General features: G+C 39.5%; 1 protein-coding gene across 10 annotated transcripts in view; it reads left to right on the top strand.

Annotated features, from left to right (window-relative positions):
- Nucleotides 1-15,959, top strand: part of LOC134876948 (clathrin coat assembly protein AP180-like) — a 26,080-nt gene continuing 10,121 nt past the window's right edge. For 4 of the 10 annotated variants that reach the window (XM_063902228.1, XM_063902230.1, XM_063902229.1 and 1 more), the window contains exons 1-16: nucleotides 2-566; nucleotides 683-959; nucleotides 6,627-6,769; nucleotides 7,703-7,778; nucleotides 8,748-8,850; nucleotides 8,990-9,083; nucleotides 9,171-9,282; nucleotides 9,374-9,480; nucleotides 9,564-9,605; nucleotides 10,441-10,514; nucleotides 11,261-11,273; nucleotides 11,371-11,498; nucleotides 12,294-12,370; nucleotides 12,516-12,530; nucleotides 13,101-13,271; nucleotides 14,456-14,554. In XM_063902228.1, the coding sequence (XP_063758298.1) occupies nucleotides 830-959; nucleotides 6,627-6,769; nucleotides 7,703-7,778; nucleotides 8,748-8,850; nucleotides 8,990-9,083; nucleotides 9,171-9,282; nucleotides 9,374-9,480; nucleotides 9,564-9,605; nucleotides 10,441-10,514; nucleotides 11,261-11,273; nucleotides 11,371-11,498; nucleotides 12,294-12,370; nucleotides 12,516-12,530; nucleotides 13,101-13,271; nucleotides 14,456-14,554 (1,384 nt within the window). In that variant the 5' untranslated portion in view covers nucleotides 2-566; nucleotides 683-829. Of the gene's footprint in view, nucleotides 567-682; nucleotides 960-6,626; nucleotides 6,770-7,702; nucleotides 7,779-8,747; nucleotides 8,851-8,989; nucleotides 9,084-9,170; nucleotides 9,283-9,373; nucleotides 9,481-9,563; nucleotides 9,606-10,440; nucleotides 10,515-11,260; nucleotides 11,274-11,370; nucleotides 11,499-12,293; nucleotides 12,371-12,515; nucleotides 12,531-13,100; nucleotides 13,272-14,455; nucleotides 14,555-15,959 lie in introns of all 10 variants that reach the window. The other 6 variants (XM_063902233.1, XM_063902235.1, XM_063902227.1 and 3 more) reach the window with 5 other exon arrangements.

Here is a 15,959-nt window from a genome sequence, read left to right on the forward strand (position 1 = left end):
CCAACCCTGTCCAAGTACCCACTGGGGGAGGAGAGTCTAGATGGACGTATAGAAAGGCCAAATAAATAAACAAATGACAAGGGGGGAAGGAGAAAAAAAGGAAATTCCCTTCCTCTTCCCGAGCACCTTACGCTGCGCAGTGTTGGCGACACCAACGGGAGCGGTGCGCATTTTCCCGTCGATCTGAAGAGAGGATCATCTGAAGCGGCATTTCTGAGCTGAACGGAAAGAATCACCGAGGAGGAAATTCTCTTATTTTGAAAGCGTTATTTCATGCGGGAAGGAAGACAGCCAACCCTTATGTCCCCTCAATACGGGATATTTGACCGACCTATGGAGTGTTGATTTACATTCCGTCATTTTTCAAGCATATTTTATAGGAGCCTCGCTTTCACCTGCGTTTTTCATTGGCTTATTTTTTTATTTTTAATAAATTGCTCTGGGGTAATAAAATTGCTTTTATTCTCGGTTGGGTATTACATAACCGAGTGGTTATAGCTGTCCAAGGTGCTGAAGTCAACGGTCGGAGCCTAACGGGACGAGCCGTGGGGAATTCACAACCTTGCGTAAGTGTACCATGTCATCGCGTATATTACCGACGTGATCACACGATGTAATGCAAAAATAGCGTGTATGTTAGGGGTTTGAGCTCATTTAGTGTGCTTTTTTTCCGCCCACACAGAAGGTCACAGGCCTATCCGTCCGGGAAGAGGAAAGCACGGGATTCGCACACTGAACCACCGGGAAGCAGCAGGGTGATATTCATTCATTTTCTTCATCGTCCCGTGGTGAAACACGTTCCTGAGGTGGTCGATTCAACGCAAAGAAAATGTCGGGGCAAACGCTCACGGATCGCATCGCCGCTGCGCAATACCAGCTAACGGGATCAGATATGGCCCGGGCTGTCTGCAAAGCCACCACTCATGAAGTGATGGCGCCCAAGAAAAAGCACCTGGAGTGTAAGTGTAGTCCTTCTTCTTCATTCATACTGCAAGAGCAAGCCTTAGAGGGGCATAGGCTGCACACATATCCATTTAGACCACATGCCAGAATTATCTCCAGCCATTTCTTAATCACCTTGTCTTTAATGGGTGTGGTGCCATAATGAATTGATGCAGCCACGATGTTGATGACCCCTCTGGTGACCCTTTGTGTCAGCCTCCAGAGAAAAGGAGAGTAGGAGAGAAAGAGGGAGGGAGAAAAGGTCATATTTTAAGGCTGAGCGACATGTCATCTTCAGAACAAGACCATTTTATTTCCCTTTCTCTGTGCTGGTGCAGCATTGAAGCTTTATAAGGCCTGCATGTCTGGATGGTGAAGGAAGTGTCACACATACTTAAATATCATTTTAATATCACGCTAATGCTGTCTAAACATCATGCACACCATCAATTTGTGTAGTTCAGGACGGTTAAGAGCCATAAAGTCACAGCTGAATAATATTACCAAACCTCACAGCTTTATTGACACATCTCCAGATGACAGCAGGGGCCACCTTATGACAAATCGTGATTAATTACTTTCATCTACTACAAATAGTGAGTCAGATCGAAGCAGTGGCATGGCGCTGCATACAGATGACGTGTGGACTGGTTGGCTATCTGTGTATTTTCCTTTTTAAGTCTGTGTCTGTGGCTGGCCAGCTCTGGTCCTGTGTCTTGGACCTTATATCTTGTAATCCGCTCCTCTGCTGAATTATTTATTAATCAGCCAATGACTGCCTTGCATTATTTACACAGCCAAAGGTGACAATGCTAATGCTAGCAAAGCACCAGAGACCATTGCTTGACCATTAATGCTGCCATGTCTGTTTTTTTTCTGTCTTTAACTTTTATCTTTAGAGATTATTATTGTTGAACTAGTGCAAGCCATGACCACTCTGTCCAGCTGCAGAAGAGTCTAGTCTATATAAGTATATAGGGTCTCTATATACTTCTTGACACACACTTTAATCTAGAGCAAATGAATAAACGACAAATTATAAATGAACACTAATAAATAACTAGACAAAAAGCAATATTATTATCTATGGAGAGAAAATATGACTAATTTGATAGGCTTTATTGATTTATCGCTTAAACGATTAATAATGCAAAAGTGTAAGAAAACACAGTTTACCGGATCCCACATTTTGGAATTTCCTGCTTTTCTCTGTTTTTATCTTTCAAAAAACAAGGCATTTAAACACATGACTTTGACTCGATGCACATTTTTCATTATTCTCTGCAAAATATTAACTAAACAATTATGGATTCATCTTAAATTGAATCTGTAGATTAGTCAATAATAAAAATAATCTTTGGAGGTTTTTAGTCTTCGAGGTTACGCTGTATCCATTTCTGGGGCAATTCAACAAGCTTCTTGTATGTAGGCCACTGTGCTTCTCTTGCATGTGTGTCTTGCCTGGAGGAAATTCCTAACCTAAAAAAACTCAGTGTGGATAAATGCCTTGGTGTGGTTGAGATTGCAAAAAGGGAAATAACTGCAAAGTAGTCATTGATAATAAAGTAAAGGCCGCCTAAATAATCCCCATTCACTGTGTTTGATTTATGTTATATTTGATGATGGATCAATATTAAAGCTGACAGGTCATATTTAATCCTTTGTCACAGTGACACAGTCAGTGACCCTTGGGGTGTGTGTGTTGTCGGTGGTGGTGCAGGGCAGTTGCCATAGCAACAGATTGAGAGTGTCAGGGGATGGCACTGTAATGACAGAGGGCGATTGTGAGGAGGAAGAAGACAAATGACAGGTTGTCATCTGTAGAGTGCATACAGTATGTCTTTAACTTGAAACAATATACTGAACGTATTTATTATAACAAGTTTTTAGGAGAACATATGGCAAAATGTTGAAGTAGCAATTGACTATTTGCTTTAGATTATGAAGTACATGTTGATACACAATGTAAATGCCATACGCATCAGACACCTTCAGCATTTAGATGTGTTCCCTATACAAGCCTATACAAAGGAAGTTTGAAAATAGTGGAATCAAAACAGGAAGAAGTAAAGTAGCTTCTGTTTGTGTCATTACCATAGTGTATGGTTGAAGTTCATTGCAGTTATTATCAGCATTAGCATAAATGGTGAACATTGGAATGAGTCACTGTGGAAAACAAAATGTATTGAGCCCTGTTTTGTTGGTAGTTTTTTTTCTTTGCGACTGTAAAGATTAGCCTTTGGAAACATTAAGGAGTTAACTTTAGTAATGAACAGACTGAGAGGTTGGTGTGAATAAAGGATGTGTTACGGGGGCATTTTGGTACACTACAAAAAAGCTCAAACATAATCTATATGTAGGACTTTCCTTTGTATCAACAGCAAAGGTATTATTTCATTTTGTCTTTGACGTCTTCATTTGATTTCAGTGCAGAGAATGACACCCAGCTGTTAAATGAGTGTTATGTCTCACAATTATGAGTAAAACACACTTGAATTTCCTATTCCTGTTCATTTTGTCATATACTCTGTCGATACACAGTAGGTGTAGTAAAAAAGATTGACTGGAGGAATGCGTTACACATTTTTAGAAAACATGTGGTCTAAGCAAGGTCAACTGAAAGAGGGGATTTAAATCAACACCAAGGGCCATTTGTTAAATACATCTGTTGTTGATATAGAAATAGCAGTTTTTTTGTGGAATATATCTAGCCAGCACCTCTAAAGCTCACTTATTAAGTTGTTCTATGTCTTTAATTATTTCATATAAAAACAAATGCATAAAAAGGACAAGCTACTCTTTTACAGAGGGTTAGGTGTAAGAAGTAATGTCCTGAAGTCTTGCTGTCAGGCATCTTGAAATTTGTTATCTTCAGACAGTGGTAGGCTAGCTGTTTCCCAGCTGTTTCAGTTTGATACTAAGCTAAGTTAAGTTAAGCTAAGCTAACCCTCTGTTGGCTGGTTATTATATTTCTGTCTGACACCACTATATGTGACCTATATTCAGTGGTTTTATTTTATTCACGTCTCTGACTTTTGAGTATGAAATGTGCTTTATCTTTAAAATGATAGCAATGCACTATCAATCCCAGAACACAATGTGTCATATCTTTTAAAGGCAAGATTAACAGTTGTAGCGTACAAATCACCACCTGGGAGAGTGTTTGATAGAGTAAACTATTTAAAGGATGTCACTGTAAATGGCTGGCAGGATTAAGTCCATCTGAATCTTCACATCAACATAATGTTAACTTCTGACATCTGTCTGATTTGATCAGATCTGACTACCAATTAAGTGGTTTGTCTTGCAACAATAAAATAAATTACGCTAGATACCAACTAAAAAAGACACTGTAACACACTCAACATACACTCGCACAGTATGACGCCTCTGTTCATTCTTAGAGCTCTCCTGTGGCCTGTGGATTACCGTCTACAGTCTTTATTTAGCTCAGTCAATCCTCATTAGACACACAAACACACATACATCAATGTGTGTTTGTGTTACGAACAGAGAGCAGGGATTATAACCTATGATATGGCCTGTTAAACAATAAACAAATGACTATATATATACACATACATTTTTGAGTATTATCTATCGTGGTGTAATGTACCAAAGTAAAATTTGGAGTTACTTTACTTAAGTATTTCCATTTTATGCCACTTTAATAAAAACAATATAACAATATATATATTTAAAAAGTTAAAGCTGCAGAGCAGTATATAAAGTAAAACTAGTGGCACCTTAAATTATTGCATCACTAATTGTAATCCATCCATTGTTGAGAAATGTAGTATATTTTAAAGCTTACAATGTTCTGTTTTACCCAGGTAATATTTTGCACTGATTTATTACTTTTCTTACTTCTACCACATCTTTTCATGACCTGAAAGTCTTAAAATGGTAGCGGATAATGCTGTGTTTATCGTGCTAGTATAAATAATAACTTGTAGCTGTGCCAGGGACATGATAATGTTACATAATCACATTTCAGCCATTGAGGACCTCTTCTCTGTGTATGTGCCATTTGAAAAGCCTGCAGGCGACCGTAGTATTCAGCTTTTTCATGGAGAAGCAACGATTAAGAAGGAAAAGAAAAAAACATGTGAAAAATACAAGTAGAGGCTGTGTATCTTCAAGCTGATATTGTCTGTTCCTTTCTGTGCTTGAAATATTAATCATGGAACTGACTGACAGCACTGGTGTCAAAAATGATGATAGAGATGTGTTAGATGGTGAGCATGGTGTACAACAGTTAAGTGTAAAGACAGGTGTGTATGGACAGTATGTGTGCTGTACGGGGGATGGGCAGTGAGACCAGGGCCAGTGATTAGTAATAATCTGTTTACAAGGCCCCCCCTCACCAACCATCCTAACCCCCAGCCCCTCTGTCCAGCCTGTTATGACCTTGAACAGCCTTTCCATGTGTACATTAGCGATTCCCAACAAGCTCCCTGCTGCTTCTCATCCTTCCTTCCCATGTCTTGATTTATTTATGGTCTACAGGTTGGCATATTCTTCTCAAGGCAAGGACAAGGCCCTGTTCAATATAACAGCCTTCCTCTCCTTCCATTATCAGAGCAGCTTGCCAATATTTCCTGCATCTTTCCATGCACTATGTATGGAGACACTCAGTCCTGCCCTTGTTGCTGCAATGTCAATGTCAGGGGAACAACTAAAACATATATTTGTTAGAGGACATTGTTATTCTGATCTTTCTCCTACCACATCTGTGCTCTCCACAAATGAAATATGTGCCTCTGTATCTTTTCATGTGAAGTATGTCAAACATGATGTAGTGCTGCATGATTGTCAAACATTCTGCAATATACTCCTCTAGAGAAATATTATCAAACCTTTTTTTTTTTAAGTGTTCCCTCCTCTGCCAGACCAAATCTTCTCGCTCTCTTTTTATATTTGCATGACTGTTTCTGCGGCCATCTGTCTGCCTCTCTATCTCCCTTTATCTAAGAAGAAACTCCCATATAATATATATAATAAATACATTTATCTTCTTTAACTTTTATTTGGAAATAAATGACCAAAAACGGCTTACAGCTTTTTAGGTAGCAATTGCTTTTCAACCAGGAGGAAATTACACAGTACATTTCGTCATACTAGAGAGCAGGAACAGAGTTTCAGCGAGAAATATTGCTTGTACATATGTGTAAGAAATTAGATGCATTTCACTTTCCTCATCATAAATTTACACCCTGTACTGATGCAATACGTTGGACACTTAATGTTAGACACCTGCCTGAACTTGCAGTAGTGCTGACTAAGCATTTCTCAGTATTTCTGCATTGTCAGTATGTGTGTGTGTGTGTGTGTGTGTGTGTGTGTGTGTGTGTGTGTGTGTGTGTGTGTGTGTGTGTGTGTGTGTGTGTGTGTGTGTGCGTGTGCGTACGTGCTGATATCATTTGGTATGTACATCAGGTCTTCTTCCTGGCTTAATATTCTCATGGGTGTCTGAGGCAGCTCTGCAGCGAACACTTAGCCTGCCCACTTAATCAAAGTTGAATGCAAGTCACTCAAATCATGTAAGCATTTGTCTGAGACATAACTAACCGTGTCTTCCCTCCTTAGATGTCTCCTTATGGGAAACCAAAAAGCTAAATATCTGACCACCAAATTCCACATGATTCCAATAATGATAATGTTTCTCGGTGGCTGTGTTGCAGACCTGGTGTCAGCCACCAACACCACCAACGTGAACATCCCTCAGATGGCGGACACACTGTTTGAGCGAGCCACCAATGCTAGCTGGGTGGTCGTCTTCAAGGCCCTCGTCACCAGCCATCACATGTGTGTCCACGGCAACGAGGTAAGTGTGTGAGACCATTGACATGAGGAGCAATTCAGTTTAAGCTAGTTGAATTCAGAGATATAAGATAAAAATAAAGGTTTTATCTATTTGTTTTGACTATGGTAGAAATGAAATGATAAAAATGACTGCATAGATTTGCTAAATTATCCAAATGTATCGTAATGGTTTTGATAATTAACACGCGAGCACTTTGAGACTTGTTTTTTTGAGTGCTTTAACGGCGCTAATGAAAGCTAGGCAAAAAAAAGGGGAAGGAAAATTCTTGTTCAATTGTGTGGTTGTAACGAGATAATAGACACAAATATATTGTTGTCTTACTTTTGAGAGTTTGGTTTATTTAGCTTCTATAACATGTCTCTTTTAGACCGATGGAGAGGTATAAGAAAATCTACTTTATATGTATATTGTATTTGTCTATTTGCAACTGTAGATTTCTTATAAATTCACCAAAAGTCAGCAAAACACTTGTAATCAAAAAACAATTGTCTACTTAACTGGAATGTCTAATTGTTATAGTAATGTCTATGAGATACATTGTTATCTGTAGTGCAAACTGGATGGAATTGTATAATAGCCCTTCATTATTGTACATTTCTAAGAATTCAAATTTTTGAATACTCAGATATTCAGAAATCTCCAGGGGTTTGTCCATTTCTCAGAGCCTGATAGAAATACCTAAAAACATAGCTGTTGACTGTACGGTCTGACTCTTGGATTGATACAAAGATATTGCATCTGTAAAAACCTTGATGTATGAAATGTATGGGAATTGCCCCATTTGCATATTTAGTCAAATCATTTTCCTAATGAACATTTATTTACAGCCTATATACCTTTTGAAGCTTCCCTTAATTTGAACTTAATTTCCTCCCTCCATTGCTCTTGATTGCTATAATGACTGTTGATTGTGTTTACCTTTCTCCTCCTCAGAGGTTCATTCAGTACTTGGCTTCCAGGACCTCCCTGTTCAACCTCAGTAATTTCATCGACAAAACTGGCTCTCACGGTAAGAACAATATCACAGTAACTGGCAAAAAAAGAAACAGGAAAAAGAAACACAAAGACAGCCATCTGGCAAATACATAGGAGGGACATGATTACACACACACATGTAATTGTTCACACACTGATGCACATTCACACATGCATGCAAACAGATGCTGTACTTTTTGCCGCTCTGTCTAATGTTTCAGGGACTGTTGATGATCACTTGACAAATATGTAAGACAAATTAATCTGTATCAATTTACAATAGCTAAGGAAAATACTGATATACTTGGTTTATGTAAAAACTGACATCTATGATTGAAATGTTGTCTTGTCCGTGTGGGATAAAGAAATTTTACCCAGCACTTATTATACATGGCTGTAATAATGGTTAACACGAACGCCAAATCTGCAGTTCTTGAATTTTTAGCTTGAATTCATGATATTTGGGAAATGTGTAAAATTGCGTTCTAGACAATTATTTTAACGAGCATCACTTTTGAATGCTTTTCTCTTGAAAATATGATGATTTTCAAGAAGCAAATTAGTTCCAAGTGATTTTCACTCAGATGTTCTCTTCCTATGCTCTCAAAAAGTCTTAATTTCCTGCTGGAGGAAGCCATTGTTCAGTCCAATTTGTAGTAAACATTGTCCCTTTCAGACAAGGAGCCCTTAGGGTACAGCGAGCCGAAAAATTTATGACTTTGCAGACTAAATATAAAAAGCAAAAGTAACTAGGCTTAGAGGGCACTCAGAGAGCGCAGTCCTCTGCCAAGACCATGCCATAACACTTGCTCCATATTAATGAAAGCGAAACATAATTAGAGCATTAGCCCCATCATTTGGATAAGATCCAAATATTAAATGGGTTCTTCTTCGGTTAAATATACACCCTTCCATCAAGTTTCACTCTTTCATGGCACTTTTGTCACCGCAAACAGACAAAGCGAGCTGAAAAGATAATGTCTGACATACATTTCCTGTTTAGGCTATGACATGTCTACATTCATCAGACGGTATGGACGATACCTGAACGAGAAAGCCTTTGCTTATCGCCAGATGGCTTTTGATTTCACCAGAGTCAAGAAAGGGTACGTCAATCATGATGGCCAGAGAGGTGGTGTTCATAGGCCTTTCTTTCTCGTGCTTAAAATTTGTGTGTTTACACTATGAGCTCCTATTGCAGTTCTCATCCCACTGAGCATCTAACGCTCTGTTGTACTCCTGTAGTGCTGAGGGCGTGATGAGGACCATGACCACTGAGAAGCTGTTGAAAGGCATGCCTGTTCTGCAGACTCAGATTGACACACTCTTGGAGTTCGATGTGAGTCCGAACTCGGATTGATACGGGAGCAACACAAGACAGACGATTTCCAAAGTCTTCCAATTCTCACATGTCCTCTACTTTCAGGTTCATCCCAAGGAGCTGAACAATGGGATCATCAACGGTGCATTCCTGCTTCTCTTCAAGGACCTGGTCAAACTGTTTGCCTCCTACAATGACGGAATCATCAACTTACTAGGTCGGTAGTCCATGGGTATCTTTCACTTTGGGAGTTCTAATATGAAAAAACGTGTCACAATTAATCTTAACCTGTTGTTTCTCGTACGCAGAGAAATACTTCAAGATGAAGAAGAGTGACTGTAAGGAGGCCTTGGAGATCTACAAGAGGTTTCTGACCAGGGTGACAAAGATTGGGGAATTCATGAAGATGGCCGAGGTAAGGGCCAACCAACCGTCCACTTTCATAATAAAACATATCAACATAAGAAAGCTGGCTTGTAACGCTTTTTCCTTCAACAGACGGTGGGAGTTGAGAAAAATGACATTCCTGACATCAACTACGTAAGTAAAACATTTCATGACTCTTAGACATTACCTGGTAAAGTATGCGTACCATTCTGTTACAACACTACCATATTATTACAAGCTACAGTATGAACCAGGCTAAATTATAAGTGAGAACAGCGTGTAAGAGGTGTTTTAATAGATATCCACTCAATGAATGTCTATATTTAATGCCAGTACCAGTCAGTGGTTGCTATACCTTACATAGGCCTACTGTAGTCTTTAACTTAAACAGTACAACACAAACTCAGTGTGAAATGTGATGTTTCTCTGTTCTGGATCCAAAAAGATTTCACATTATCCCACAGAGAAAGCTCACCGTTTTATTTTGCAGCTGACTAACACAACCTTATGCTGTATGTGCGCTGCAGGTGTAGTTAGATTAAAGACATTCAGCATTTCTCTGGGGTTTATTTTATTCCTGGATCGTGTCCAAGAATGCAGATGAATACCTCACATACACTCAAAAAACAAACACCAACGACTCAACCGCCATAAATCTCCCTACCCCAGTGCCTCCACCCTGGCGTAGTGGTGGATCTAGCAGACTCTGATGATGAAGACTGTCCGTTTACACCTCTTGAGGAACCGGTAACCAAAGAAACAAGGGAGTGCCCTGGCTGAGTGCCTGTTTACAGGATGTAGTGTCAGCATGTTGATCCTGATTGAATTTTTGAAAAGAAATGGCGTGTGTGTGTTTATACATGCATGGGTATTCCAGTTGGATTTTCCAAAGCTCTGTCTACCTCTAAAATTTTTTCTTGACATTGCGATTTAGGAGAGAAGTGGAAATGATGATTATTGATTGCTTCACTCTCAATTTTTCTATCAGGCTCCCAGCAGTATCCTGGAGAGTCTGGAAACACACATGAATGGCCTGGAGGATGTGAAGGGTGGAAAGAAGGGGTAAGTAATTGTCTGCTTAAGTGTTTCTTCTTTTCAGTGTGAAGCCAGATCAGAGATCTGACTAACTTCCTATTTGTTTTTCATGAAAAGAAATGTTGGTAGTGACAGGCCTAAACAAGTGCTTTTTTCCTATAATTTCCTTTAATCCTTCCTCTCTTTTATCCCCCTTTATGTTGATTTGGAATCACCAGTGAAGGGTGAGCATATACTGTGTTTTGTTTGGAGTTTACTAACTTATTAGAAACTGTGTAGATTTAATTTGATTTACTGTACCCCTCCCCTTCATCACCACCACCAGGTAAACTAACACATTCAGATGTGAAGTCCAGTAGGTTATCTCCATATGGATAGAGATATACTGTACCTAACCCACAGCTAAAATGTTGAAATGCGGATTGATAGCATGTGAGAGACACATGTTTTGATAAACAGTAAGTCACGTCTTGTGTATAATCACGTCCTGACATGCGATGTGCATCAATACATGAAGTTTTTTACCAAAGTGAAATTGATTCTTTGTACAAAATGTAAAAGGTTAGTTGAAACAAGAGCAATTTCAACAATTGGACAAACAGTGTTTTGCTTTGGAAATGTAACCTTCATATGATCACATTTGATGCGATATGTCTTTCATATTTGTTGTTTTTTCTTTAAAAAAAGACCCATTAAAGAAATGTCTGTGTCCAAGGGATCTGTGTATTCATGCAAGAAAAACTAATGTTAATTCCACTCTTTCACTCTTTCAGGTCTCCAACAAAGGTAAGATGCACATTCATAAGGGTCTGTGTTATTATTGAGCTCTTCCAGTGTGATGCACCACTAAAAATGTTTTTTTTTTTTCTTGTCTATCCTCCAGGGGTCTCCGACAAACAATGTGTCTCCAACATCAACTCCAGCCAAATCTTCAAACGCTGTTCCCACACTGCAGCCTCCTCCTGGGGAGGTTGCCGCTGCTGCTGCTGCTCCTGCTGAGCCAGCTGAAGAGTGAGTGTAAACTCTGTGACCTTCTCTCTCTTCACTGCCGTTCTATGATTCATTTGGCAATAAATGTGCTTTGCAACCTTGTTAAACCCCACAGAAAAGGCACAATGAGTAAGATTTTCCCCAAAAAAATCATTTTCTGTGCATAGGCACACATCCAATATCAGACACAACGTCTAAAACATCCTAATAAATTGTGGCAGACACCAAGCAAACAAATGTAGTTCCAATAAGAGGGTCAATCTGAGGGCTGGCTCATTGAGGTTTGAATGTTTACAAATCCTAACCTCATTTTGCATTAAAGAGCTCATTTTTCAGCAATTTTTATTTTTTATATCTTTGCTGAAGCTTTTTAAGTATTTGACAACCTGTAGTATCTCCCTGGGTGTAACAATATTATTTTAGCCATGCTAGCATTGTAGCTCAATAGAAGGATGTTGGTTAACCACTCGACTAAATATACCTCAACAACTATTAGATGGATTGTATTCATGGTTCCCAGAGGAGGAATCCTGCTGACCTTAGTTTCTTCTGACTTTCCCTTGAACCCCACCAGTCACCATTTTCGGTTTTGAGTGAAACATCTTGACAACCGTGTGATTATTTGCTGTTGAATTTGGCATTCCCATCAGCCTAAGCTGCAGTTCCTGCTAAGTGCTTTTAAAGTACCTGTTTCATTGCTGTGGCTATTATTGATAACATCAATAGTTACTTTATTCGACCAAATGTAAAATAATTACCTTCTGCAATTGATGGTGAATCTAATGTTGTTTTGCTTTTTGTTTCTGCTTCCTCCAGCTCCTTGTTGGACCTGGATCCACTGTCCTCCTCCGGTCCCACAGGAGCAACATCAGCTGCACCCACGTCTTGGGGAGGTAAGTTGTCCTCCTTCCTTTTAGCTGCTGGTTCATCAGAAATAATCCACATTTTAACATTTAAAGCAAATAGGGCAAGCGTTTAAGTAATCAATTTTGAACTGTCAAAAACCATGTATTTTCCCTCTGTTTTCTGCTTTCATAGATCTTCTTGGATCAGGTGAGTTTCACTCTGCTTTCACTTCCCTCCTAGTCTAGACAAGTGTAGATTTAAACATCCTCCAGGACGCCTCAATGTCAGTCCCTTTCTTTTTGAACCCTTATCTGAAATTGAGGCAACCTGTAAACAATGTCAGTGTTTTAATCCAAATCAAACATACTGTACGTAGATTGACTGTAAATGTACAAATGTTACATTGTTGACTCCCTGTTTGTGTCCTCAAGCTGTTTTCTTTAGTCTGAGAATCTCTTTGTTTCTCTCTGCCTCTCTCCTTTCCCTCCACATACTCCATTGTCTGTTTTTGGTTAACAACGGGGGCTATTTTGGTTGTTTTTTGTTGTTGGTTATGACTGGATTGTCTTGGATAATTTGACTATAATTTGTTTAACGTTTGGATTTGCTTTGCTTGGACAAAATTTCTTAATTGGCTTTAATTTGATTTGGACTTTTGTTTGCCTTACTTTTGTTCACTGTTGTAACGGTAACTCCACTGGTTATTTTGGCTGCTCTTTTGGGGTTTATTTTGGTACATTTCTTTGGGGATTTCGTACACCCGGTTGGTACTCGCAGAAATGGGCGATTCCTTGCTATCTGAACCCACCCTCACGGCAGAGCCCGCCCCCTCCACTACAGCAGCAACGCCCACTCCTGCAGCCGCAGAATCCGGAGTCTCTCTAGCTCCTCCCACTAGCACAGCAGCAGCCACCTCCCCTGGCGCCGCCAATATGGATCTTTTGGGAGGTCAGTGGGCTTCCAGAAAATTCTCTAAGAAAGAATCACTCTGGGAAGCTCAACCTTAAAACCATCACACAAATTATGACAACTGCATGCTCAAACATATACAGAATTTAGACAGAACTATGCTGATTTATCAATGATATTTTCTGAATTCTGCTTACAAATTTGCATCTCAAAAACAGTGACCTACATCAATTTCAGCTTTCACATGCCTAGAATGCCTGGAAAAGTATTCAATTTGAAAAAGTAACCAATTCATTCAATGTTTTATTTCCTGTACAAAACTAACTTTTACAATTCATTTACTAATGCTAGTCCTGTGCGGTAGTGTGGTATTAGTTGCCCCTCTTGCTAAGAGAGGCAGGGGCATGTGAGAGGATCTTGACTAAACTAATAAAGTATAATGTGATAGAATATGAGAGGGTCAATGGGGAAAATTCTATTATACAAATAGGCAATACAAAAACCCTAAAACAATTACCACGAAAGTAATGATTAAATTAAAATGTCTTAGTAAAGAGTAATTTTACTTGACAAACTATAACTTAATTTATTAGGCTCCCATTATTTATTCATGGGGTTATTTTTTAAATAATACCTTATTTATTGATAATATGACCACTTATTATGTGAACACAATCAATTGCACATACATATTTTAAATACAGCATTCCTGCAAAAATACTCCCCATACTCACAGACATTTCTGCATTATATATTTATGTATAGCAACACACTCACCTTCGGCTTTTAACATTCTGCTAAAGTCATTCTCCACATGCGTATTGTTTGATAGGAACACATGCTTTTCTTTGACCTCAGTGAAAAGCAATTCTATCAAACTCTGTCTCTGTGTGGCTACAGCTACAGATGGCATCTGAAACACGTGTAGGGCTTCAGGCTTAATTTCTACCTTGTGCAGTAGATGAATAGTAACTGTAGTGCCTCCTGTCTGTATTCCCATTTGTCTATTCATCTGTCAGTCATTTATGTCTGATATCAATGCTGCAAGCTACCATTTTTAACAGATACTCAACATTATTTCCTAAGCTTACTTTTATTTTTATGATGCTCTCTTTTCCTTGTCATGTTTCCTGACTTTTTTTTCTCTTTTCATCTTTACTTCTTGATCTGTCTCTATCTCTGTGGGCATCTCTGTCCTCTGCTGGGGTTTGGGTGAACCTCAGATGCCTTTGCTACACCTGCTCCTGCCACTGAGGCCCCTGCAGCGGCTGCTGAAGGTGGCGCCGCCGCCACGTCCGCCCCCGCCGCCAACGCTGGAGCTGGTGGGTGACAGAAAGTTTGTCTGTGTGAGCGTCTGTGTGAGTGAGTGATCAGCGGTCAAACCTAGCTATGTAGTAGTACTGTAAATGGGCTGATTTAAAGTAGCAACCTAAAAACAATTAACATAGTTAGATGTACAATTTGGTTTCTTTATTTCCATTTTTCTTACATGAATCACCTCCTCCTCCTGCATATATTGCTTATCTAACATATTTATGATGCTTTAGATAACTTTTTTTAAGTGAGTTAGTTAGAAAAATCTCTCTCCCCAAGACAGTGTTCAAAACCAATTTATGAAGATAACATCGGCTTAATTAGCTTGCTAGCCACTAATGGTTAGAGTTCAGGTGTTTTGCCAGCAGTTGAAATCTAGTTTTTGTACCCGTTTTCTTGTTGTTTTGTCTGGATTATTCATGTCTTTTAAGATCTTGCACCTTGTCCCTACGCCATTAGAGAGGTTGACATCGAGAAAAACCCCGAACACAGCAGAATAAGAAACTTCATGAAGAACGCAGAGTTTCAGCAGATACAAACAACCCCACTCACTTGTAGTTGGTCAAAAATGATGTTTGATAGGGACACCACTGGTTTGAGTGCTTTGTCCGTGATGTTTGTTAACCTGTTTGTGTTGATCTGTATGTGTGCATTTCTTGTTGATCTCAAGGTTCAATCAGGGTTTGCTTTCACGTGCAGGGACAGTAGGCGTAAGGACTTGCTATTCGTTTCGTTGGGTGTTTGGAAAGAACTTTTGTTGTAACCATGGCGATTGAGGACAAGGCTCTTGTCTCTTATGTTTTGGCATCAGAAGATTGGAGTATTTTCTGTTATGGAGAAGCTTGCCTGTTGTGGTTTTCTGATTTTATTTGATCCTCGGTATGGTTCGATTTCACAGATTTAGACACTGTAAAGTGTTGAATTTTTCCATCATTCCTCTCATTTTCCTCCTTAACTTTCATTTTTATAGCACTATTTTCGTCTTCATCATCACATAAAACATGTCTAATCTATGTTGTATTAAGGCCACTGACTAACACCCTCCCTTCCTATTCGTGTGTCACATCCTTCCTCACCCCCCTCCCACTTCTTCCCTGAAGACCCCTTTGCTCCCTCGGACAGTGGCACCAACGCGGCGTCTTCAGGTCTAGACCTTTTCGGCATGATGACAGTGGACAATAATAATCTGGGTAGCTCGCTGGATGCCTGTTTTAATTCTATGGTTCCTCAGCCTTCCCCCTCCCCTTCCCCTTCACCGCTCTTCACCTCCACACCCAGCACCATCACCACCACCGCAACCATTTCAGCTCCAAGCGCCGCCAACCCTGCGACTGACATTTTCAGCGGTAAACATTAGGGATGTGTGTTGTCTCGGGTATTCATCTAATGTCTTGTGCTCTTATTGATAAATCC

The sequence above is a fragment of the Eleginops maclovinus genome, chromosome 15 (genome assembly GCF_036324505.1).
Source record: "Eleginops maclovinus isolate JMC-PN-2008 ecotype Puerto Natales chromosome 15, JC_Emac_rtc_rv5, whole genome shotgun sequence".
NCBI classification, from domain to species: Eukaryota; Metazoa; Chordata; class Actinopteri; order Perciformes; family Eleginopidae; genus Eleginops; species Eleginops maclovinus.